The sequence below is a fragment of the Solanum dulcamara genome, chromosome 4 (genome assembly GCF_947179165.1).
Source record: "Solanum dulcamara chromosome 4, daSolDulc1.2, whole genome shotgun sequence".
Lineage (NCBI taxonomy): Eukaryota > Viridiplantae > Streptophyta > Magnoliopsida > Solanales > Solanaceae > Solanum > Solanum dulcamara.
Genome location: NC_077240.1, coordinates 77945363 through 77972951, shown reverse-complemented (window position 1 = coordinate 77972951; position 27589 = coordinate 77945363). Strand labels below are relative to the sequence as shown.

The 27589-nt window shown below is 35.5% G+C and overlaps 3 protein-coding genes across 6 annotated transcripts; 2 read left to right on the top strand and 1 right to left on the bottom strand.

Moving 5' to 3' along the window:
• The first annotated feature begins 703 nt into the window (after positions 1-703).
• Positions 704-9060, top strand: LOC129887698 (pentatricopeptide repeat-containing protein At3g24000, mitochondrial-like). Of its 4 annotated transcripts, none has more exons than XM_055962885.1 (6): positions 704-4023; positions 4746-4886; positions 7410-7557; positions 7632-7746; positions 8031-8140; positions 8789-9060. In XM_055962885.1, the coding sequence occupies exon 1, from the start codon at positions 911-913 to the stop codon at positions 3884-3886; it is 2976 nt and encodes a 991-aa protein (XP_055818860.1). In that variant the 5' UTR covers positions 704-910; the 3' UTR covers positions 3887-4023; positions 4746-4886; positions 7410-7557; positions 7632-7746; positions 8031-8140; positions 8789-9060. The 4 variants fall into 4 exon arrangements, with proteins under 4 accessions (XP_055818860.1, XP_055818858.1, XP_055818859.1 ...); XM_055962883.1 differs by lacking the exon at positions 8789-9060 and adding an exon at positions 8236-8706; XM_055962884.1 differs by lacking the exons at positions 7632-7746; positions 8789-9060 and adding an exon at positions 8236-8706.
• Positions 9061-12952: 3892 nt separating this feature from the next.
• LOC129887697 (ubiquitin-conjugating enzyme E2 variant 1D) lies at positions 12953-16630 on the bottom strand. The gene is made up of 4 exons (XM_055962882.1): positions 16454-16630; positions 14566-14705; positions 14081-14206; positions 12953-13305 (listed from the first exon to the last, which is right to left on the bottom strand). The coding sequence occupies exons 1-4, from the start codon at positions 16485-16487 to the stop codon at positions 13165-13167; spliced, it is 441 nt and encodes a 146-aa protein (XP_055818857.1). The 5' UTR covers positions 16488-16630; the 3' UTR covers positions 12953-13164.
• Positions 16631-21213: 4583 nt separating this feature from the next.
• Positions 21214-22812, top strand: LOC129884391 (uncharacterized). Its single transcript, XM_055958698.1, has 3 exons — positions 21214-21822; positions 21894-22087; positions 22194-22812. Exons 1-3 carry the CDS (start codon positions 21214-21216, stop codon positions 22810-22812), a joined length of 1422 nt encoding a protein of 473 aa, XP_055814673.1.
• Positions 22813-27589: the final 4777 nt, after the last annotated feature.

The window sequence follows — 27589 nt, the reverse complement described above, 5'->3', positions numbered from 1 at the left end:
TTTTATTATCTATATTAGTTTTAAAATATAAAGATTCTTATAAGTGTTAATTGAATTTTTCCACCTTCATTAAAAGATATGTAATAGATAAAAATTATTTATAATTTTCTCAAATAATTATCATTAATTATTATATTATATTTAGTACTTTGAAATTAATTAAACTTCTTATTTGATCTAAGTAAACAAGTATTTAATACTTTAAATCAATTATAATTTTACCTTATATTAAAAAAAGTCTACAATTCTAAGTAATATTTTGATCAATTATTAATTTTCATAAGCGCTATGAAAAAGTGATGTATAAAACAATGTCATTGCAAACTAATACAGACACTATCATCAACGCAACAAATTAGGTTGTGAACACCACAATTACTATTAAAGTTCAATTCATGCTCACATAAAAGCATGCACAATATAAAGAAATAATTTTATAGATATCAAAATGAGTCATGCAACTTAATAGATATAAAAATATGTACAATGTGTACTTTAATTGTGCAATAACATCACTTTAATAGACACACCATATTAAATATCAAAATCAATACGAATGATCATCCTCCAAATCAATTGAGTCATTTTAAAGGATGATTAAAAAATTATTAACTCGTTCAAAGTTGACAAATCATAATTTTATGGACTAATTTTATTATATTTTTACATAGATTAAGCAACTAAAAAGTGTTAATGCCCTAATGTCTCAATAAGTTAGTCCCCCCGCCCCGCCCCTAGCGGCCCCCGTTATTCTTTTTGAGTACTTTTCAAGAACGAGGGGAAAAAAAAGAAGCAAAAATCATCTCTTTTGTGTGGATTCTCTCATCTCTTATTGAGTCTTGGAGATGATTGCTATTTATAGTGTCATCGTTCTAGCAGCTCACTGAAATCTATTGCTTTTTCTTGATTGATGGAACTCGATTTTCTCTCTGCACATATGCGTAATCCACCGATTTTTCGAGGCATTTTTTCGAGTTTTTATCCTGTGCCTAGGACCCGTTTGATATTATGCCCCAATGAATCTCAACTGGGTAATTTTTCACTCTTTCCCTCTGTTCACTTTAACTGTTTCTCATGTGCTGCTGTTCAAATTGTGGAACCTAACTGCCCATCAGTTGAAAAAAAACAAAACTTTCAAGATTCTGTTGGGTCTAGGAGGTTGAGTACTAAAGAGTTGAAATATGGTACTAAGAAAAGGTTAGTTGAAAGGGGTGATGGTGGGTTTTTGATTAAGGACAAGAAAAGGGGGCTTAAATGGTATTCTGAAATGCTCAAGGATTATGCTGCTAAGTTATGTTTGAAGGAAGGTAAAGCTCTACATGGTGAAATGGTTAGGAGTGGGGTAGAACCAGATTCACATTTATGGGTTTCTTTGGTTAATTTCTATTCGAAATGTGGGGATTTAGTTTTCGCAGAAAATGCGTTTGATTTACTTCCCAACAGAGATGTTGTGTCGTGGACAGCATTGATAGCAGGGTTTATAGCTCAAGGGTATGGAAGTAAAGGGATTTTTTTATTCCGTGAGATGAGGGGAGAAGATATTAGGCCTAATGAGTTCACTTTGGCAACAGTTTTAAAGGGTTGTTCAATGTGTTTAGATTTGGAGTTTGGGAAACAACTACATGCTGAGGTTGTTAAAGGTGCACCCTTTTCAGATGTTTATGTTGGTTCTGCTCTTGTTGATTTGTATGCTAAATGCTGTGAATTAGAATCTGCTGTTAAAGTATTCTTTTCCATGCCGGAGCAGAATTCAGTGTCATGGAATGTTTTACTTAATGGGTATGTGCAGGCTGGTCAAGGAGAGGAGGCTCTGAAATTGTTTTTGAAGATGCCAGATTCAGAGATGAGGTTTAGTAATTATACCCTATCTACTATTTTAAAGGGTTGTGCAAATTCAGTTAATCTGAAAGCTGGTCAAGTTATCCACTCAATGTTGGTCAAAATTGGGTCTGAAATCGATGATTTTACAAGCTGCAGTCTTGTAGATATGTATAACAAATGTGGTCTGCAAAATGATGCACTGAAAGTGTTTTTAAGGACTAAAAATCCTGACACTGTGGCATGGACTGCAATGATCAGTGGACTTGATCAGCAAGGACAGAAGAGAGAAGCTATTCAGCTTTTTTGCTTGATGAGGCATTCAGGTTTGAGGCCTAATCAATTTACACTAGCTAGTGTTGTTAGTGCAGCGGCTGATTCAATGGATTTAAGGTGTTGCAAAAGTATCCATGCTTGTGTTTACAAATTTAGTTTTGACTCAGAAGAGTATGTCAGTAATGCATTGATTGCAATGTACATGAAATTTGGGTCAGTTTTGGATGGATATCGTATATTTTCTTCTTTGAGTAATAGGGATATAATTTCGTGGAACTCCCTTTTGTCTGGATTCCATGATAATGGAACTTCTTATGAAGGGCCTAAAATCTTCAGGCAGTTGCTTGTTGAAGGTTTGAGGCCAAATATTTACACGCTCATCAGCAATTTGAGATCTTGTGCAAGCCTCTCAGATGCCAGTCTGGGGAAACAAGTGCATGCCCATGTAGTTAAAACCGACCTTGGTGGCAATGTATATGTAGGAACTGCTTTGGTTGATATGTATGCCAAGTGTGGGCAGCTGGATGATGCAGAATTGATCTTTTACAGATTGAGTGAAAAAGATGTGTTCACTTGGACAGTGGTCATTTCAGGTTATGCCCAGTCTGATCAAGGAGAAAAGGCTTTCCGATGCTTCAATCAGATGCAAAGGGAAGCTATTAAACCCAATGAGTTCACTCTTGCTAGCTGTCTAAAAGGTTGTTCACGTATAGCCAGCCTAGACAATGGGCGGCAGTTGCATTCTGTGGTAATGAAGTCTGGGCAGTTCAGTGATATGTATGTAGCTAGTGCATTAATTGACATGTATGCAAAATCTGGATGCATCATAGATGCCGAGTCTCTATTTCAGAGCATGGGATCCAGTGATACAGTGTTGTGGAACACAATTATATATGCTTACTCCCAACATGGACTAGATGAAAAAGCATTGGAAACATTTAGAACCATGTTAAGTGAAGGTATTCCGCCCGATGGGATTACCTTTCTTGCTGTCCTCTCTGCATGCAGCCATCTGGGCCTGGTCAAAGAAGGAAGAAGGCATTTTGACTCAATAAAAAATGGCTTTGGTATCACTCCTTCAATGGAACATTATGCTTGTATGGTTGATATCCTTGGCCGTGCAGGCAAATTTAATGAAATGGAACACTTCATTGAGGGTATGGAGCTTGCTCCTGATGCCTTGATATGGGAGACTGTTCTTGGAGTCTGCAAGGCTCATGGAAATGTGGAATTGGCTGAGAAAGCTGCAAACACACTTTTCGAAATTGATCCAAAAGCAGAGTCAAGTTATATATTGTTGTCCAATATATATGCATCAAAAGGTAGGTGGGCTGATGTTTCGAGGGTTAGAGCACTAATGTCCAGGCAGGGTGTCAAAAAGGAACCTGGTTGTAGCTGGACTGAGATTGATAATCAAGTTCATGTCTTCTTATCTCAGGATGCTTCACATCCTAAGTTAAAGGATATCCATAAAAAGTTGACGGAGCTGGCTTCGAGAATTACTGCTGCAGGATATATTCCAAACACAGACTATGTGCTTCATAATGTCTCTGACAAAGAAAAGATAGACAACCTTTCACATCATAGTGAAAGGCTAGCTCTAGCATTTGCTCTCATGAGCAGCAGTAGGAATAGCACTGTCAGGATCTTTAAAAATCTTTGCATCTGTGGAGATTGCCATGAATTTATGAAGCTGGCGTCAATTGTTACAAACCGAGAAATAGTTATTCGTGATATTAACCTCTTCCACCACTTCTCTCATGGAACATGCTCATGTAAGGACTATTGGTGATTATTGACTGGCTGACCTAGTCAGGCAAGACTATTCATGTTCCGCAGCTGCAACAAATCAATAGTGCTCAATTGAAGTTCTAAATGCAAGTCATGATATGTCAATATGAATATATTATTGAGGCGACAAGTAATGAGGTATTTACCAAGCTTTAGTAGCTCTTGCACTTTACCCCACTTTGTGGGACTACACTAGGTATGTTGTTGTTGTAGCTCTTTCACTATTTTGTTTTTTGAGAAGGTAACTAATGTGTAAATACAGAGTATAAATGTAATAGAAAGATCTTAGATCTATATTCATCTTTTTCTATTTGGGTGTTGTGGTTACTCTTACTTTTTTCAGTTTAGTCTGAAAGATCCGTTGACTTTGACTTGACTTTTGCAGTTAATCACCAAGCTACAATGAAGTAAGCATTTAATTGCGAGAATTTTGTTATTCTTCTGTTCTTATATAATATGTGGTTTCTCATACTCCTCTTTTGAGCCGATGATCTATCGGAAACAACCTCCCTACCCCACCAAGGTAAGGGTAAGGTTTGCGTAGACCTCACTCGTTGCATTATATTGGGTTTATTGTTGTTGTTTGTTATATAATATGCAGTGATATTATGTTGTCCTCAGTTTCGTAATATGGGCTGTCCATTCCAATTTCTCCTAGGAAATTGAATTTTTCTTTTGTTTGCTGGAAGTATCAAGCTGTTTTAGTTAAGTACCTTTTTTTTACTTCTAAAGTGACCAAAGTTCCATTGAAACTTCTATCTATCATATTTTTACATTTGTTTAATTGAGTTTCTGCCAAGGTTAATGTTTTCCTTGGAAGATCTTTCTAATTCTAACACAACTTTTTTTATTACCTACAGGACTAATAGCTGGATTGATAAGTTACCTGAAGGGACTAATATATCAAAAGGTCAATCAATCTCTGAGCACTGAAACTAGGTGTGTCAAAGCTCTGATAAACTTGCTGCAAAAGGTGAAGAAACTGCTCAAGTAAATCAGAGGTACTCACTTTTCCCTTTTCTCCTGTTCCATGTTTGAGCTATACTCCACTCATTTTGGTAGCTGCAGTAATAACTGAGATCTGACCATTTTCTGTCATCCACATTGTTTATTATATGAAGTGTCTCTTAAATAAAGTTCTTTTTCCATCAGAAGGATGAAAAAATGACTAACTGATATTTCTATATCATGAAATTTGGAAAAGGATATCATGATATCCAATTTGTAAGCTTAAGGCTAGTTGTTTGGTTAACCTTTTTAGCTGGGCTAACTCTTCCCCTGTAAATAACTTAGATCACTACCTGGATTTGTCATCTCCTTAGCTCTATATGTTTTTGGTTCTTACTGAGCTGACAGATCCTCCTCTTTTGTATCTTTGCATCTACTGTATGCCTTAATGAAATCTCACTTCATCAAAAAAAGAAATTTGGAAAAGGATATCTCCAGTAGTGAACTCCCAACTAAATATTACACATATTTGCTCAATCATGACTTTGAATTACTGCAAATTGTCAATTCATAAAGTATACTGCCTTCCATTATCTTCAAAAGATGAAAAAGAGAGTTCCTGCTCCCTTTTCACCTCTTCTTAACCTGAAATGGCTGAAAATATATTTGGATCATGGAAAAAATCCACCCAATTCCCTTTTCATGTATTGTTATATGATGCCATGTAGGGGTATCCTATATCATCTCATATAATCTTGACAGAAGTTAGGATGATCTTGATCATAAAAAAGATAAAAATAGAATGAGCTTTAATAAATAAAAGAATAATAGGTAGAACTAAGGCCCAGGTGGTGAAGGGACAACATAACCCAGTTCAGCATATTAAAATAACAAAAGAGAAGCAGTTTATTAAAGGTTCCAAACCCAACGATGGCAACTAAATACAAGTGTTAGCCTGTTAGGAATAAACAAATTGTGTCCTAGTAAACATGTATGTTTAAATAGTTTCAAACTATTCTAACATAAGATTCTAAGTATAGATCAAGCCATCAACTATGGAATAAAAAGGAACTTTATAAAAAATATGGAATAGGAAGGTAGTTCTTCATATTACATTGGCTAAACCAGAAATAGAAAAAAAAAAGAAGCGTTGAAAATCGAGTTTTATTAACTTAACAGAAACCTCATCCTACGTCCTAAGAAAAGAAGTCTTCACTTGATAACCCGGCTTCCTTTGCTCCACTGACCAAAGATCAAAATTCCATAAATGTTGGTAAAAACTTACCACAACAACATATCCGTAATTTCACAAGTGGGGTCTGAGGAGGGTGGTGTGTACTCAACCTTACCCCTACCTAGGAAAGGTAGATAGGCTGTTTCCGATAAACCCTCGACTCAAGTAAACATATCAAAAATTATGTAAAAGAAATATAGTAGTGAAGAAGTCAGACTGAAAACAATGGAGAATAGAACAGTAGCAACAAGATTGCCTACCTAGGAAAGGTAGAGAGGCCGTTTCCGATAAACCCTCGACTCAAGTAAACATATCAAAAATTATGTAAAAGAAATATAGTAGTGAAGAAGTCAGACGGAAAACAATGGAGAAGAGAACAGAAGCAACAAGATTGGTTAATACTTGTCAAAAAAAGAAGAAGAATAAAGATTGGTTAATGAGCACTCAACTACTAGTAAAGAGGATCCTTGTACATCTGTGAATAACCACATTCCATCAAATTTTATGTGGGCTGATATGATTGGCGGTACTAGCTGAATATAAGCTGTGCATTGTTCAATGCAGGAAAAGGCATGCAAATTAATGGGCATAAGAAAAAGATAATGGTCATACTGCATAAACTCCTTGCCATATTTTTTTGCCTTGAACTCCATAGGGAAACTTTTAGATCAGACCATGCATGTTTTATCATCAAATCTTGCATATTCTTTTCCAATGAGACTGTAAATTAATTAGCCAATATAAGTTTTCCATCTTTTCCTCCCATAATAGATTCTTACGATCAAAAAGAGAATCTGACCGATGAACTTTCCGTGCTAAGGCACCAGCATTGTCTCGGATTTAAGTAAGTGATGTGGAGTGAGTAATTACTCTTTCTGTGACAATCGCGTTAGGACTTTGGATAAATAGACACAATTTCATTTCTTTTAACCACATACACACCTTGAACTAAAAGTCGTTGATGTCTTGATGAGCTGTACTTGCACATGGAGCTGCTGCCTTCAATATAGATCTACCCATACTCATGTGTCTAGGAATTAGAATTTGTACTGAGAAAAGTGAGGGACAAGAGGAAAAAGTTCAGAAAATTTGGTTAGTAGCTACTAAAGTTGGAGCATAACCTACCCAGGATATGCTGCTTTTGACACTTTAAAATTTGTAAATGTCATTTTTCTGTGCCTGCTCAGAACTTGCTACTATGCTAATTATGATTGATATGAGCTTGTGTGCTTTAGCAAAAACTACTTTCTCCAAAACAAATTTCCATTGAAATCTGTGCTTTGAATTCATTGTTTAAATTACATTTTGTGCATTTCCTTTTTTTTCTTTTTCCTATTCACAGGCTTATATTCTTCTCTGTCTGTGCCGATGTTTTTGCTGAGGGTCTGTCTATACACCAGTTAAAAAGGAACTATACATAGGAACAACAGAAAGAGCATATCCTTAGGTTTCTCACATTAGTAAGGAGGAAACAAAGCAACCGTATCACGGTAAGGTTTCTTCCTAGTAATATGTTTTCTCAACACTCAGGTTAATTGACTGATATTATAGTACTCTACTGCAGAAGGTTAAATGAGTTGTCTCAGAAAAATCATCTCAGACTGGTATGTGATGTGGTCAAAATACACTTGATCCGGCGATAATAAAGTTGTCTAACGAAAAACGCGTGGAGTAAATAGGTGAATTTCGTTAAGTCCTATGCCATATGTTATATGTTTGACCAGTACATATTAACTATCAATACATAATTAATCTGGATGATGCAACATAAGGTTGTAAAATGACTTCATCACCTCTTCTTCTAATCTGATTAGTCCTTCATCTTTTTCCCGTCTTCTTCCTACTGTCTCCACCCTGAACCTCTTCATTAATTCTTCTCCACTAATGATGCAAACTCTTTTTTCTGGTTATTTGCCTCTATTTTTCATTGTTTTTTTATCGAGGCTTGTATTTTGATTTATAGGAGGTTCAAAGTTCCCTATTGCATAGGATCTACTCAGCTGCATGGGACTGCAGTAGAGCCTCAGGGAAAGAAGAGCAAGAGCAAAAGGATAGGCTGACGTGCCTCGCAAAGTAAGTTTGTCGTTCTAATCTATGACCTTCAACTACTTGCTTAGATTGTATTGACCAACTCTCTATATACATGGCCTCTTTGTGCTTGATGGTAGTCAGAGAATAGGAAAGATGGAAGATATACCACCTCAAATGTAACTCTGACGGGATCTGATCTACCAAATAGCTTCTAACAAGCTGGGAAACAAGGGATAAAATTACAACAGGAGTTGGAAAATGTAGGTTTGAAAAAAATGATACAATTGGTTTACTCCGCCTAAGGACTGCATTGAAGTTTCCAGGATGGTTGAACCATTGTGTTATTAGGTGCCAAACCAGTAGCCATGCTGTTGCACCTCACAAGTAGGCCTAGAGAGAGTCCTTCGTGCTTATAGCAATTTATCTCGTATGAAATCCTAGCGTCATCTTTAAGCATGCTGAGTAACCATGGTTTAAATAATACTTGTTTGTCATGTTCTCTTAAATGATTTACATCAGTTTAACTTGATGCAGCGATGTTGCTTAAAATGTTGTAAATCTCAGACGTTGGCATAATGCAACAGTGTATAGCTATTGAGTTTTTAACACATCTAGAAAAGTTGTCCTGTTTTTGTTGGCATTTTCACCTTCTTAGGCATTGTTCTTTCGGGTCCTTTCTGCCATTTTCAGCCATTGTTTAACTGGATTACACAAGCATATGCAACAAATTTTCTGGGCTGCTTTTATTCATGAAGAAGTATCAGTGTTTCTCTAGGCTCAACAGTGACATGATTTGGAATTTGATAAAAGCAATGGATTTCTCTAGTTGCTGCTCTGTCAATAGTGGTGAAACTTCAAACATATGTAAATTCATCTTTAAGTTGCATTTGATGTATCTAATGATCCTGCTAAAATTTGATCTTCCTACCTTCACCCGCTTGAATTGGTGTCTTGGAGCAATGGTAAAAGTTATCTCTCTGTGACTTTTAGGTCACTGGTTCAAGCTGTAGAATCAACCAATGATGCTTGTGTCCGGACAAACTGTCTATGTTACATGATTACATCCCCTTGGGGGTGCTGACCTTTCTCGAACCCTACACGACTAGACCTCTTATTGAGCATTAGCTTTCAAAAATCTCAAATGTCCCTTTCCCCTTTTAACTAGAAATTTGGTCTCTCAAATGTGGCAATGGACAACTGACAAGGCTGTTAAATTGTGGGGATCCCAGCCTCCCACCTGTGGGAAATGTTTTCATATTTGACTTTTGATCCTCAAACATTTTTCAATTACGTGGATCTAAGATTCAAATTTTATCTATTTAATTGTTAAAATTTCAATATTAAACTCATCAACAACAATATACCTAGTGAAATTTTATTAGTGGGGTATGAGGGTAAGATGTATGCAGATTTTATCACTATCTCATGGAGATAGAGAGACTGTTTTCGAAAGACCCTCGGCTCAAAAATCACAATCCCCAGTAAGTGAGAAAAACAATATATATAGCATAATGAGGAAAAAAAAAGAGATGCAAATTTACAAGACAAGAACAATAACGATTGCAAAGTAGTATGATAATCAATGGTAATAACAACACAATTATAAAGGCACGCCTAGACGTACAACCATCCTAAATCGACACACGACAAGACACCATTCCATACTTACTAGCCTTCTACCCTAATCTGTGACCTCCACTCCTTTCTATCTAAGGTCATGTCTTTAGTGATATGGAGTAGCGTCATATTTTGTCTAATCACCCTCTCCAATACTTTTTCGATATATCCCTACCTCTCCGCATAACTCTCACATCCAACCTTTCGCACTTCCTAACTGAGGCGTTAACATCCTTCATCTGCATATGCCCAAACCATCTCAGTCTTGCTTCTCTCATCTTATTTGCCATAGATCCACTCCCACCTTCTCCCGAATAATCTCATTCCTAATCTTATCACTCCTAGTGTGTCCACACATCTATCTCAGCATCCCTATCTCCTCAACATGTATCTTCTGAATATGAGAGTTATTTATTGCCAGCACTCTACTTCATATAAGAATGCTGGTCTAACCACCATTCTGTAGAACTTACCTTTAAGTTTAGGTGGTACTTTCTTATCACACAAGACTCTAGAGGCAAGTCTCCATTTCATCCATTCCTTGAGCGGACTGTTATCCTTAATTGGATGAAACAGTGGTTGACTTGGCTTTTTTGGTATCATACTGTAGCATTATCACCAAATGTGACCATTGATCAACTATTTGATGTTCCTGCCCTAATGCGGTGCGTGACATCATCATCGATGTCCTCACTACGCTGGATGATGGATCCAAGATATTTAAAGCTTTCTGTCTTGGGGATAGGTTGGGTGGCAAGCCTCACTTTCATGCCCTCTTCATTTATCGCACCACTAAATTTGCACTTCAAGTATTCTGTTTTGCTCCTGCTTAATCTAAAGCCTTTGGATTCCAGCGTTTGTCTCCAAACCTCCAACCTATCATTAACTCTGTCTCGAGTCTCATTAATCAATACTATGTCGTCTGCAAATAACATACACCATGAAATCTCCACTTGAATAAAATGTGTCAGTTCATCCATCACCAAGGTAAAACGAAAATGGCTCAGCACAGATCCCTAATGTAGTCCCATCTCAACAGAAAAATGCTCTGAGTTACCTCCCACCGTCCTAACCCGAGTCTTGGCTCCATCATACATGTCCTTTATCGCCCTAATATACACCATCGGGACACCTTTAGCCTCCAGACACCTCTATAGAACATTTTTTGAAACTTTGTCATAAGCCTTTTCAAGGTCAATGAAAACCATATGAAGATCCCTTTTTCCTTTCCTAAATTTCTCCACCAGTCTCCGCATAATATGGATTGCTTCAGTAGTCGACCTCCCCGACATGAATCTGAACTGGTTCTCTGAGATTGACACTCCTCTCCACCATACTCTCTCAAATCTTCATAGTGTGTCTTAGTAATTCGATACCTCTGTAATTATTACAGTTTTAGATGTCACCCTTGTTCTTGTACAATGAGACCATAGTACTCCACCTCTATTCATCGGGCATCTTAGCAGTCTTCAAAATAACATTAAACAACTTAGTCAATCACTCCAAACCTGCCTTGTCAGTGCTCTTTCTAAAATCCATCGGAATCTCATCGGGCTCAATCGCTCTCCCCCTCCTCGTCATGCTAATAGCATGTCTAACCTCTTCAATCCTAAAACGCCTGCAATACCCAAAATCTCGAAGACTATGAGAGTACGTCAAATCACCCAGTACAATGTCTTTGTCTCCTTTCTTGTTTAGGAGTCTGTGGAAGTAATCTTGTCACCTTTGCTTGAATTATGTACAATATTAAACTCATCATATTTCTAAAATTATGTTCTTAGATATGATCTTTGTAAAAATAAATAACAAGAAATTATATTTCGTGCTGAAACACTTCAAAGTTATTCTTATAAATAAACAGTTGAGTGTTTGGATAAAAGTGTTTATGTTGAAAATAAGTGTTTGAATATTAGGGTTAAAAGAATAAAAAGGGTAGTTTGAGAATTTAGTTAAAATATAAGGGATATAAAAGTAATTTCCATGGTCAAACAAAATGGTTTTAAGCACTTGGAAAAAAAAAGTTAGAAATCCTAACTTTTCATTTTTGACGGACTTTAAAAACTTTATGACTTAAAGTTAACATTAGGCAAACACATTCATAAGCTAAAAAGGGGTTTATAAGTTGGTTTGACCAACTTAAAGCCCATCAAACGGGCTCTAACAACAAAAGTTGTGTCTATTTATTGGTTCAAAAATTGTGTCTATTTATTGGTTCTATCTTTTTTAGAGTAACCGTTAGTAAAAAACAATATTTTAAAGCTATTTAAATAATTAAAGAGTATTTTAAATAAAATTAACCTATGTTAATTAATTTAAACATTTTTTTGATCCTTTTTCGAAAATGCGCACCAATGCAACTTGGCATCTAGAGGGCCCTTCCCAAAGAAAAAAGAGAATCCTCAAATACTTTTCTTCCTTTACATAATTGGTCTACGAAAGTGGAAGCACTACTTTGATGCATTCATTTTATGCAATTTTTAACTTATGAACAGCAAAAGAATCCTTTTTTGTCTAACAAATCCCAATGATAACAATGAAAAGGAAAGGGAAAAAATATATATATTTATAATTGTTCATAAAACACTTTTTACTAACTTAGCTTGATATAAAAGCACCTCTTCAAAATTAATAGCCCTTGGACATTTTTTTTTCCTTTTGTTATTAAAAAGTAGGTCCCTCTCAATTATTTCACCAAACAACACAACACAGATACCAAATAACTCGAGAAGTTTATGTTTGTTGGCTATTTGAAAAGGGTTCCTCAACAACATTTTCCAAGTGAATTTTGTGGAGAAAATAGTTTGGCCCGTCTTAGAACATTTATATTCGAATAACTTTGTTCCCTCAAGACTTGCGCAAAAAGAAGTGTGTTTCTAATTAGCTGCTCGAAAAAGGTGCCAACCCCATTTTCCAAGTGAATTTAGTGTAGGAAATAGTTTGAACCCTACACAGGATGACATGAACAAATCGAGAACTGGTCCAAATCCAAATCTAGTGTAGAATTTAAAGAGCTATCGTTCATTTCGCTCCAAATGAACGAAACTCTCCTCCTTTCTTTGTGAACAAAGATGGAAAAACTGCAGGAGTTTCTTTGTTCAACAATAGCAAAATAGGAAATGCTAGATTATCCGGTACCAAGTACCAACCATTGTTGTGCAACATGCTGAGACAAAGGTTGAAAACACCAAGGACAAAGATGATTCAGACAGCAAAAGAAGCAATGGACGATGATTCGGATAGCACAAGAACCAGATTCATTAATCAAACAGCAAGCATAGACGAAAGTTTAGAAAACGAAAAGCAGAGGGGGTGATCAAGATGCCATTGTGAGGTAAGAGGAGAAGCCTCTTCAGGAATTCACCCCCTTTACATTTTAATTCCCAGTATGACAACACAGCAGTACAATTTCGCACAGAGTTGACAAGACCTATACGTTATTGCCCTTAACGCTAGAAATAGGTGCCTTCGGGTGGCTGAACTAGCTTACGGTTGTGGGGAGAAGCCATCTCCTTTTTCAGTTGAGTCAGTATGTCCTCCATAGTGTACTCTCGCTGCCAATTTGCAAGCAAAGCAAATTTTTTTGGCTCCACCTGCGCAAATTATATGATGGAGCAAATTATCAACTACTTTATCGATTTACTAATTGAAAAGACATGTATGCCACTATAAACAAGAACAAAAATATATTACATTAGGATAGTATACAAAGTATCACAGAAGAAATATTATTGCATAATTTGTAAGCATCTTTACATATGACGAATCCTAAGTACCCTTTTGCTGGTAGCTTCATATTTCCCTACAGTTCTAACTTTCAGCCAATCATTCAAATCCCGTCTACCAGAGAAGTAGAATGTTATGATGCAACATCTAAAGCTGCAGACACAAAAAGTTGTTGGAACATAACATCGTAGCATCATGCATCTAGGAGAAAGGTCATTGCAAAAGAACGTTGAGAATTTTGGGAGCAAAAATACCATTGAAACTAATTTAGAATATTCAACAATAAGAGCCACATCTACCTACTACTCTCAGACTACTAAGCTTTTTAATAGACTTTGTCTGCATTTTAAGAAAAATCTTTTTATTCCAGGGAATAAAGCATTTAGTTAGTGCGTCCTGTTGGATACGAATCCTACGAGGGTATTTGATGTTGCTCCACTTTTGTTTTTACAAGTGCCATTCTACATGTAATGCCACTAAAAATATACTTGCAGTGTTGAATTCAACCATGGAGGACAAAACCTTGGATAATATAAATCATTTTTTAGCGTATGAGCCACGATTCTGAAGATGCAAATTGTCACATAATAATTCCTTGATATCAAAAGCTATGATTCTAGCATTATAGTAAGTGTTGCTTACCACTCCTGTTTCATGGTTGACACACGTCATGTTAACTCGAGAGTGGAAACGGACACTTGGTGGCTTCTCCGGATAATCCTTGTCGCAGAATAGCTTCAACTGATAAATGCGGCCTTCATGCACAGACTAGAAAAGAAGTTAAGTCTTTAACTGTTAAAGACATAGGAACCATCAAATTGCATAAAGTAGTACTCAGTAGGACTAGTGGACAAACAAATCTGTAGTCCCAGGAAATTCATCAACCCAATAGCACAGGCTACCAGTCTAACAAATGAAAGGAGTATACAAAATTTTAAGTAGAAAAGTGGCAGTTCAAGTCTCCATACATTCCTCCGTGAAACATAGCTAAGTGGCTGTCATGCTTAAGGGACATATTAAAGAAATGATTGAATAAGTAGAAACAATTTCTAGGATTAGCATTTCATGTATTTGTTATATCCAAACAAAGAGATGGTAGGAAGTAAAAAAGAGAAAAGAACCCGTACATTGTGAGGACCAATAATGGTGCCAGTCCAAGAACGCATATAAATGTCATCTCCATCATCCATACCATAGCTCACTGTCCCATCTCCAATACCCTTCTCCCCACGTTCAAGTTCCTCCAGTAATCTGAAATTGCGAGGGACTGCAAGGAAGTTGAAATTTACAGAGTTGTGTAAAGGCTTTAAACTCCAAACAAGATTGTAAAATCTAAATGTAAACAAGAACATTGTTACGCATTTTACTCCAAAGTAAAAAGATTATAGAAAAAAATCCCAGATGCATAGAATTAAGTTAAGAACACATTCCCACATGAAATGATATCAAACTAAATTTACTAGCACATCAAACAGTCAGTGGTATGCTGACTTTAGGTCAACTGGTTGCTGGGAGTCTTTTAATCTTGTATAAGTTTTATATGCCAGTAGAAATATAGGGAACTTCTGGTTTTTTAGAACCTAAATTACTGAATATTGGTTTGAGATGGATCAAAATGGAGTGACATGGATAGTGAGGATTCATATAGCCAATTTAACTAGCTTGGGATTGAGGCATAGTGGTTGTTGTTTTCGTAAAAAATGGTCAGTGCCAAAACAAAGCAGTAAAAGGGACCATGGTTTGTGCAACTATTGAGGCTTTGGAAATTGAAAGTCCTGCAACTCCTCTACCTGCGCATGAATGGACAGAGAAGCACATATGAAGCACAAATCATCAACATCTTCTTCAAACTGAGGTTAAATTAAGCATAGTTCTAACTCACAGTTCCATGATAAAAAGAAAGGCAGAACAGAGATGTATGAGCCATATTTCCCAAAGAGCAATCAATCCAAAACTTGGCAAGTTGCAGTATATTGACCAGAAACTCTAAAAACTACAACCAACATATGACAACAAATAGGGATTAGGATACAAGCAAATTACATGCTAAAATAACAACAACATTAACTTCCACCAAACTGCAAGGCATAGACATTAATGTACTTGGATATATGAAACTAAAGGAGTGCTCATCATTGTCTTTCATTTAAGTAAGTCATTAGATCTGGAAGACCATATAAATAACTTGGGTTTTCTCAATAGAACAAAAACTCTCTGAAACACAACTTTCCAAACCATAACATCTACTCCACAATCCACATTCAAGAATCTAAAGCACAAAAATTTGCAAAATAATTGACTGCGACAAATTTTCCAAGGGTCTTTTGAAAACAACCTCTCTACCTCCACGAAGTAGTGGTAAGGTCTCTGTACACTCTAACTTCCCGACACCACTTATGGGATTTCACTGGGTAATGTTGTTGTTGTAATTGACTGCAGCAAATTTGAAAACAAGCAAAAAACAAAAAGAACACACAACCAGAAGTACTTCCTAGCTAATCCAAATTAGAAAATGCCAATAATAACAGAATGAAAAGTCGTAATCAGTAAGAACTGAGACATTGATCAAAGTCCCACAAGCCAAAGAACACATCAAGTACATTGATTGAATTCCTCATTCAAGAATCTAGAGCCCAAAAAGGGATATAAAAAAAACTCATCTTGATGATACAATTACTGTCAAATTTGCAAAATAATTGACAGCAGCAAATTTGAAAAAAAGCAAAAACAAAAAAGAACCCATATAACCAGGACTACTCAATAGCTAATCCAAATCAATTGATAAGGCAGTTCCTCAGTGATAAAAATCTAACTATACAAAAAGTCCTAATCAGCAAGAACTGGGACATTGATTAAACGCCCATAAGCCAAAGAACACATCAAATACAAAACATGCATAAAAGTATAGAAACAAAACGACCCAGAACCAGATTTGAAGGGAAAATCAAGAAAGGCATAACAAAGATCAAAAAAATAAAGAAAAGGGGTTATGGGGTTTTCAGAAAATTGGCTCACCCACAACACTAGATCCTCCTGAGCCAAGCGTCATGGCTGATTGATGCTTCTGATGATTCTTTGGGCTTTATACAAATATCGATTTGATCGAGAAGAAGAAGAAAAAGAAAATACTTTTGAAAGACTGAAGAGAATATAACGAAGGGTACAAGAGAGGCAGAAGGGAATAGAAGGGGATAAAATAGATATATGATTGGTAGTGGTTAGGAAAATGCAATTGCCCAAAAGATCTCACAATTTCCGAGGAGTGTTAGCGTAACTGATAAAGTTGTATTCATGGTTTAAATTGTGAAAATAGTTTGTTGCAAAAATATAGGGTTAAGGTTGTGTATAATAACTCTTTGTTGTTCGACTTTTCACTAGACTCCATTCATGGCAAAAGTTTTAGCGCATCAAACTGATCGTCTCTTACTCTATACATTCCAAAATATTTGTTATGTTTTATTTTTTCGAAAGCCAATTTAATCAATCTTTAAAGTTAAAATGAATTAGATTAATTTGACATTTTGATATCCAAAAAATATTATTTTAAGATGTGAATCTTTCATATTAACATGACAAAAAATACGTTTTAAAATATTAATTAATATTTATATAGTTTGATTCTTGAAAAACTAAAATAACAACTAATTTAAAACAGAGAAAGTAATAAAAAGGATGGAGGAAAAAGAAACCAATCTAAAAAGATACAAAAGCATAAAGAGTGGAGATAACTTTCTTGAAATCATGAAGAAAAAGAAAAACTTAGAAAGAGGAGATAGTTAAAAATGGAATATAGAAAAGTTGCCCCAAGTGGAATAGGATATCATTCAAGGGGCAACAAAATCAAGCAATATGAATTGGAATATGTTAGTAAAGCATGTTGTTTGGCAAAGAAATAACAAGGCCAATTTTTTTTAATAGTAATTTTGTTTCATGAATTGTCAATTTAAGTTTTATTTAATATATTCATGAATTGGCTTCTAAATGAGGTGGTCACATAATTCTACGTGGTATCAAAACAAGTAGAAGTCTTATTTTACGTAGTTTTGATTTAAGTCTAATCATGGCATCTTTATCCACTATCAAATAGAATTTTATGTATTTGACCCATAAATAAAAATTAAGTTCGCACATGAGAGGGACGTATTAAATACATAATGATAATGAAATAAATAAAAACATACTCTTTTTAACAATCTAAGCTTTTAAATAAGGCGGTTGCACATTTCAACATACACAATCGTCTAGTTTACTAAGAAGCCTAACTTGCTTTGTTTCATCTTTGTGTCAAAGGCTTTATTAGCTTTTACAACTGCACTTGTGATCTATCTGCCTTGGACAAAATTACTGAAGTTCTTTAATCGTGGCTGATATCATTAAGAGTAGAAAGAGTACTTTGGAAATGTAAGACCTTTGGAGGTGGTATAAATGCTAGTTGATTTGTTATGCATAAAGTTACTTGGTAGTTGTATTGGTAGGAGGTAGCAGATACCTGTTTAGTAGGTTGAGGTGTGAGCAAGTTGGCACGAACACCAATGTTATAAAAGAAAGGAATAAGATTCAAAAACACACCTAAAGTATCACATTTTTGGGAGTGTCCTGAACTACCAGGTCTTCACTTTTCCAAATCGAACTATCACCAACTATTTATTAAAACATACCTTAACTAGTATCTGATGGTGCGTGTACTGCACTTTTTTTAAAAAAATGATGCCAAGTGGCACTCCACGTGAATAATTAAATATTTTTTAAAATAAAAAAAATTACACCTGAGGTATTATTTTTTTGCGAGTTTTCTACTTAAACTATCAAGTATTAGCGTTTCATAGCTGAACTATCACCAACTATTTATCAAAACACACTTCAAAATGAGTCAATTGCCATGTGGACGAAATTTTATGGGCAAATTAAGTTGTCGCACGCATTTGATGATTGTATTCATACATTTGGTCTAGTCAACTTCAAGGTGTGTTTTTATCAATAGTTGATGATAGTTCAAGTAGGAAATGCAAACACCTAATAGTTTAGATATGAAACTCAAAAAAACATGAGATTTTATGTGTGTTTTTCACTTGCTCTGCAATAGCTATACGTCAATCTTGTTGAAATCATATTTATGAAAAACAAAGTAGTAAGAATTGTAGCTTGACATAATGTTGCAGACATAGTATCCATCCTCTCACCAATGATTGTTAGCTCTATAATTAAAAAACTGGTGGGAAGTTGGGGAATAAGAGTATGTTTATGTGTCAACAATGATGAGTTCATGACCTGTTTCTCAATTATAAGTTTTCTATTACTTAATTTACGTATCCATAAATTCTTTTTTTGGTTTCTCACATGATGTCTGAAGCTCGTGAAGCCCCGACTAAATTCGAATTGCGCACTGCAGGGCCATTTGGGGTGGCGCTCCCAACATTGGGCTTACAATTGCTTGTTATGTGTTGTTCACTACTACCAGCTAGCTTATATGTCTGAACAAGTCAACTGCTAGCTGAAAATTTGCGACTTCTGTTTTCTCTAGTTATTTAATGTAGAGGTGGGGAGTGTTGGAGCAGTATGAAAATTGTTTTCATGTGACCTAAATGTTCGAGCAGTGGAATCAACCACTACAATAATAACTACATACCAGGGTAATTTCATAAGTGTGGTTTAGAGAGGGTAAGATGTACACAAACTTTACCTCTACTTCTGCAATATAGGGAGTTTATTTCCGATAGACCCTAGACTTAAAAAAAAAAGAAGAAGAAATCATAGTAGAGTGCAAAGATATAAGAGGATACAAAACAAATGAAACAACAGATAGTAACAAACGGCGAAGAAAGCTAAATAATACTACTAGTAAGGTAAAGTGAAGAAGAGACTAGTCCCCTGTCTGTCCCACAATCAACATGACAACACTCAATTACCTAACTAACCTTCTATCTTAATTCTCGACCTTCAAATATTCTTATCAAGGGTTATTTCTTCAGTTAACTGAAACCGTGTCACATCTTGTATGTCTAGTTACCTCCACTCATGATGTGCCTAAAATTATGTATAGGTTTTTTTTCTTATTGACTAACTAAATGTTGTGTGTCATGTTATTGATGGTGCAACCAACTATATCCAGATCTGCCTTTCTTCTTTTTGTTTTTGTTCAATTAAAAGTGTCTATGAGGATGGTGAGAGAATGTAGTGTTTGTAGTTTTGGCTATATTTTGATGCTTGAATTAATTTTTTCTATCTATAAATTTGGTTTTTGTTTATAATGGTGGCCGGACCAATTTGTGAGTACATCGACTAATTTCATATTTTTTAATAATTATAGTGTTAAGGATCAATTTGGGTGCATGTCGATTAATTTCGTGTTTTTTAATAATCATGGTGTTCTGATTAATTTGTGTGCATATCGATTAATTTTATGAGTGTTTTGCTACCTCTCATCAATATATATATCGGGTAACTCAATTCACTAAGACTTGGACATATTAGAAGAAATCACCTAAGGATTGTTCGGTAGCTGGTCAAAAACTAAGTTATTCATTTATTAATCATGCATGGTATTGTAAAAGTGACAAAATTAGCCCATGAAATCGTAATCCGCCCAAATTTGAACTCATTTATTAGTTCAGTCCATCAAAATTTGGGCTAATATTTGCACAAATCAATCATGAGAAATGTTATCAAAATATTTTTAAAACTTTATTTTATTTATTTGATATGTTATAGACAGTCAAAATAATAATTTTGTTAGATACTAAATTTTTTTTTATAAAAGAACAAATAAAGCAATTTAAACTTCGTAACAATAGGCGGGTTGGGGTTTGCTCTGCCTTTTAGTCTATTCCAACCCAAGTAACTTTTGACTTATTTATTTATTAACTTAACCTATTTTGACCGTCTCATAACTAATATATAAATAACTAAATTCTACGTAACTAATAAATAATGCATAAATTTTTTCATAACTAATTCATATATTACTGATATCCGCGTATATCTAACCAACTACTAAATGATCCCCAAATATTTTTGCCTCCACTTAAATATAAACATAACATCTGCTGATTTTCAATATATCCACTTCGATGATTAACAAGCATTTTATTGATACCCTTTTCACTTGCTATCTTGTAGGATGTTTGACTAGTTAAAAAATGGAAATATTGATGTTCACCATGGAGTAAATTATGGTAATTGCTTAAGCACATAATACAACACTTCTATATATATATATATATATATAAAGGTGTCGCTGTTTAACTAATGCCTTTCATAATTTGATCTAGTGATAAGAGTGAAATACGTGTGATGTGTTGGAAAACAACCCTGCAATAGAGAAGAAGCAGCGCAGAAGAAAATGAATAAAAAAAGAAGAAAATAAAGAAAGAAGAAGCAGCAGAAAGAAAAATAAAGAAGAACAAGGAAGCTGAAGAGTTTTAACTCTTCAGCCTTTCATTTTTACACACAGGTGGCAGCCTCCCATCCACATAAATTTCCACAGTTGGAATTTGAACTCATACAATTAAATATAGTTATGCCCATATAATTATGGACAAGTAGAATAAAATTTTGTACAAATAAGACAAATGAGATCCATGCCTTCTTGTCTCTATTACAACTATTATGTATCTCTATATAAGCAAATGTACATACTATGAATAAATACACAGAAAGTTTTCTTTTTTCAGCCTCTTCCCTCTTCAATTTTATCATGGTATCAGAGCACTTCTAAGCTCAATCCAGATCTGTGTAAAAGACATCAATATCATCTTCAAAATCTCTAGTTAAATAGAATGCCTGAAACAACTCAAGTCAAGTTAGGTGAGAAAGGAACCACATATGAAAGCAGCCATCCATATTACTTAAACAACTCAGACTCACCTGGTATGATTCTGGTCAACAATGTTTTTGATGGAAGAGGATATCTAGGTTGGAGGAGATCCATCCTCTTATCTCTATCAGCCAAAAGGAAACTTGGCTTTATCAATGAAACCTGCAAGGCTCCAGAACTGGAATCTGCAGATTTTGAACAATGGAGTTGTGTCAATGATATGATCATATGTTGGATATCAAATGCTCTATCTAAGGATATTGCAGATAGTGTGATGAATTCCAAGACTGCAAAAGAACTTTGGGACAGCCTGGAACAGAGATTTAGCAAATCAAATGGTGCCAAACTCTACCACCTGCAAAAGGAATTAACAGGTATGATACGAGAGAATAGTGACATTGCAGCTTACTTTACCAAGCTTAAAAGATTATGGGATGAGTTAGATGGGATAAATGTAATTGTGTGTTGCTCATGTGAATGCATTTGTAATGGGAAAGCCAAATTAACAAAATCACTAGAAGATCAAAGGTTGATTCAATTCCTAATGGGATTAAATGATGTATATGCTCAGGCAAGGGGGAACATACTTATGATGAATCCCCCTTACCTGGAATAGATGTTGCATATTCCTTACTTTTGCAGGATGAGAATCAAAGGGAAGTGTATGCAAACACAAATTGTATCTCTGATTCTGGATCATTTATGGCAGTAGGTCAAGCAAGACAGCAAAACAACAAACTAATTGCTGAGTTTGCAGCATTCATGGCTAGTGGACAGGGAAGAAATGCACAGAGATTCAAACACCAAGCAGTAAGAGGAACAAACACATATCAGAAGTATCCAAATCCAAGCCAGAATCAGAGATATGACAAGGCACATCTCTGATTGTGGGAAGAAAAGATATGATCCAAATCTATCATGCACTTATTGTGGGAAAACAAGGCATGTGCAAGATGATTGCTACAGACTGCATGGATTCCCTGCAGATTTTGAGTTTACCAACTCCAGGAACTATCAGCCCCAGATCAAGGCAAACACAAGTTTGACTCAACAAGCAGATGAAGACATTGGGAAGACAAATTTTGGAATTAATGATGGAAATTTTGAGGAACAGTTCAGCAAGCAACAACTTGCAGAAATGATGCAAATGTACAAGCAAAGCAAATCAACACAAGCAGGAAAGACAGGAATTAATGCAAATGCAGTAGCTGGTACCATTCTTAAATACTCAAACTCTGTACCCACTAATCTTAAACAAGATACTTGGATAATTGATTCAGAAGCCTCAGAACACATATGCTTTGATCCCAATTCCTTCTTATTTTTAAATCCTCTCCCTATGCCTTTGAACATTAACTTACCTAATTCCTTCAAGGTAAGAGTAACTCATACAGGCAGTATCTCCATTTTTTCAGGACAGGTCATCACTGATGTACTACTTGTGCCAGATTTTAAGTATAATTTACTTTCAATTCACAAGTTTTGTGTTCAGTTTCAGTATGATGTCCTATTCACTGCTACTGGATGTTTCTTGCAGGACCTTTCAATGAAGAGTCCTTAAGTTTTTGGTGAAGTTAGAGAGGGACTCTATTTATTGGATTCTAATAGTGACAAGTCTAGAAGTATTTTCAATTCAAATTATGTATCTTCATATCCCATCTCACAACCATTTTCAGTTTTTCATTCAGTACATGCTAATGCTACTCCTAATGTAAAACTTTGGCATGCCAGGTTGGGACACCTTCCATTTTCAGCAATGAAATATTTAAGTTTTCTTTCATATGAATCCAATTCTGATTTTGTTTGTGACATCTGTCCTAGAGCTAGACAAACTAGACAACCTTTTCCTGCTAGTAGCATAAAGTCCACACACATCTTTGATCTAATTTATATAGACACTTGGGGTCCCTACAAGTGTAATACTTACAATGGCTTCAGGTTCTTTCTCACCATAGTAGATGATTACAGTAGAGGGACATGGACATTCTTACTAAGTACCAAAAATAATGCTTTTTCTGTACTAAAGAATTTTCTATCTATGGTAGAAAGACAATTCAACGTAAGGGTTAAAATGATCAGATCTGACAATGCCTTGGAATTGGGGAAAGGGACACAAGAATCAGCATTTCTTGCTTCTCAAGGGATCTTACATCAATTGTCTTGTGTTGCTACACCCCAACAAAATGGAACTGTTGAGAGAAAGCATAGACACCTCTTAGAAATTGCCAGAGGATTGATGTTTCAATCCAAATTACCTATGTCCTACTGGGGAGAATCTGTTTTAACTGCTACTCATATCATTAATAGACTGACATCTAGTGTTCTAAAGGGAAAGACACCTTATGAGGTATTGCTTAAACAGAAACCTGCCTATGAACATTTAAGGAATTTTGGTTGTTTGTGCTATGCTTCCACCCTGGGACAAGGAAGAAACAAGTTTGATGAAAAGGCTACTGCTTGTGTTTTACTAGGATACCCTCTACAACATAAAGGGTATAAACTGTTGTCTCTTGATACAAAAAAGGTGTTTGTATCCAGGGATGTCAGATTTCATGAATCACATTTTCCTTTCAACTCATCTGATAGCTCACACACACCTATCTTTTTCACCTCCCTTTCTCCCTTAGATCATGATCCTGATTTCTACAGTCACTCAGCACCACCTGTTAATAACCCTCTTACCCAGCTGCACCCTCAGTACCTCCACCTAATACTTTTGATTACAGTTCACAATCTGAATTCACACTTCCTCAACCTACATCATCAGATACTACAGCTCAACCTACCTCATCAGATACTTCTACCCCTGTGCCTCTAACAAATTTACCAAGGAGGTCTAGCAGAATGTCTCATGAACCTGGCTATCTAAAAGATTACATTTGCAATAGTGTGATATTCACTAATCTATGGAACACTTGTTTTGGTCACTCCCCTAAGCCTAAAAGCTATGCTTTCTCTTCCCTATCCCCCCACAATCAACAACTACTTCACTCCCTTTCTAATCTTACTGAGCCTAGTTGCTATAGCCAGGCTTCCCAACATCCAGCATGGAGAGAGGCCATGAACTCAGAAATTCAGGCTTTGGAAACCAATCAAACCTGGGATGTTGTCTTATTGCCTAAAGGGAAGAGAGCTTTACCTTGCAAATGGGTATACAAAATAAAACATCTCTCCAATGGTAGCATTGAACGATTAAAGGCCAGACTAGTCGTGAGGGGGGATATACAAAGAGAAGGTATAGACTATGGAGAAACCTTTTCCCCTGTTGTAAAAATGACCACTATCCGCTGCCTCCTTACCATCGCAGCTAAGAAACACTGGTCTGTTTCACAATTTGATGTCAATAATGCCTTCTTGCATGGTGACCTCCAAGAAGAGGTCTTTATGAAGTTTCCCGCAGGACTGACACCTCCTAACCCTAATTATGTTTGTCTTCTGAGGAAGTCCTTATATGGTTTAAAACAAGCTTCCCGGCAATGGTATGCTCGACTTGCAGGAGCCTTAGCTTTCAAAGGATATTCCTCATCTTTAAACGATTACTCTCTCTTTTTTAAACACAATGGCACACTTATTTCCATCTTAGCAGTCTATGTCGACGATATTCTCCTCATAGGAAATGATTTGCATGAAATTGAGAATATCAAATGCTTCCTCAATACAGAGTTCAGAGTTAAGAACCTGGGAGAAATTCACCATTTTCTTGGCATGGAAATTTTGCGAGAAGATCATGGATTTATTGTGAATCAACGCAAATTTACCATAGACCTCCTTCATGAATTCAATGTTTCTCATCTGCCTACAGTTAATTCTCCACTGGATCCTTCCTTCAAGATTAGAGCTGATGACAGTCCTCGCTTGGATAATCCCACCCTTTATCGTCACTTGATAGGCAAATTGAACTATTTGACCAACACTCGCCTAGATCTATCTTTTGATGTACTTGCTCTGAGTCAATACATGCAACGACCTTTTATGTCATATTTCTCAGCTGCCTTACACGTTTTATGCTACCTGAGCTCCGATCCAGGTCAAGACATACTGTTGTCTTCCAATCCATCCTTTTCTTTACTGGCATTTTGCGATGCAGACTGGGGATCTTGTAAAGATTCTCGCAGATCGGTTAGTGGTTTTTTCATTACACTCGGAGGAGCTCCGATCTCTTGGAAATCGAAGAAACAAACTTCAATCTCTTTGTCCTCCGCAGAAGCAGAATATAGATCCATGCGTCGTGTTACTACTGAGCTTACTTGGTTAGTTCGCCTTCTTGAAGATCTTTCTGCTCCAATTTCACTTCCAATTCCGCTCCACTCAGATAGTCAAGCCGCCATCCATATAGCTCGCAATCCGGTTGAGTTAGATTATCACTTTGTGCGCCAACAGTTTCAATCCGGTTTGATTACCCTCTCATTTGTTCCCTCCAAAGAACAACTTGCCGACCTCTTCACTAAGCCCCTTTCTGGGGTCCCTCACCGGACGATTCTACACAAGTTGGGGGTCATGACTCTTCCCTCCAACTTGAGGGGGGATGTTGGAAAACAACCCTGCAATAGAGAAGAAGCAGCGCAGAAGAAAATGAAGAAAGAAGAAGAAAATGAAGAAAGAAGAAGCAGCAGAAAGAAAAATAAAGAAGAACAAGGAAGCTGAAGAGTTTTAACTCTTCAGCCTTTCATTTTTACACACAGGTGGCAGCCTCCCATCCACATAAATTCCCACAGTTGGAATTTGAACTCATACAATTAAATATAGTTATGCCCATATAATTATGGGCAAGTAGAATAAAATTCTGTACAAATAAAACAAATGAGATCCATGCCTTCTTGTCTCTATTACAACTATTATGTATCTCTATATAAGCAAATGTACATACTATGAATAAATACACAGAAAGTTTTCTTTTTTCAGCCTCTTCCCTCTTCAATTTTATCATGATGTGTAAATTAAGTATATTATTACGAATTTAAATTTTGTTGTAGATAAAAAAGTGAAGGATAGAGACGTAGACCTATTATGTATTGAGTTTTAAATCGTGTGTTACTGGCCATTAGTGATTCTTCATTTTTTAGTTATTGAAAGTAACTTTGATTGATGATATGTCTTTTTTACCTATCTTAAGACCATCCTAACCTTAAATTTACGCCTGTATTTCTCTATCTGGATTCAGTTTGATTCATCAGCACGCAATATCATTAGGGGCATTTGGATCATTTGCGCATTTGACCCTATTTTATATTGATCTTTAAGTTTTGCTTTTTTATTACAAATAACTTTTTGTAAGAATAAATTTATATTTTTGTATCATAATATTTCACAAATTATGTTTAGTTATGACCACTTTTTAAGGAATTTATGTTATATTAGACATAAATTCTATTGCTAAACAAAATGTGAAATTTTACGATAGCATTTCCCCTTTGACAAACAATAGGGCCCAATCATCACCCGTTCTGTCAACAAATATTTTTTAACATTTTTCACTCGATGTTTGATATTGACTTTGAATTCTCATAGGAAAATTTTACTTTGAGAATAAAACACTCTTTATCAAAGGCGATCGATTCTATATTCAGGACGTGAATACGATCTGATTAATTTGAATTCTCATAAGAAAATTTTATTTTGAGAATAAAACAATCTTTATCAAAAACGATTGATTCTATATTCAGGATTTGAATACGAAATCTCTAATAACAAATAAAGAAATATTTGCCCACTCTGTCACAATCTTTAATGGTTGTCAACAATATGCACATATATTATTATTGCATTTGATAGTCAAAAACATCAAGTTGCCCATACGTACTAATTGTTTTTTTTTTCTTAAATAATGGTGATGCTTGATTTGCTAGTATTTTGATTTTTTCTCTGATTACCTATCATTTTCTGTTGACACATATATTGAATAATTCTGTCTATCAACTTTAGATATGAAAAAGAAAAGTTGATGAGGTTAGTTTTCCATATTTTTAAGGGAAAGCTACAGGGCTCAATTCAAACTATTTATTCTGATTGGATCCACGATTCAAATTATTTATCCATCTGCTCTTTGTTCTATTCACTGAACTACTGCTTCTTTATCCTTGATATCATCAAAGTATCTATATATTGTGATGGTATCTATATACTTTGATGGTATCAAATAGTAATAAAACAGTTTTTTTATTGAAACATTATCTGCTATATATATACTCTAATGGTAATATCTCATAAGTTATGTTCAGGTAAATTCAATTTCTAAACAATTTAAGCCTCAATAGGCATTTATGTGTTCATGTCGAAATATCTCGCAAGTTATGTTCAGATAAATTCAATGCTTCATTAGTCATAAATTTGATTATTAA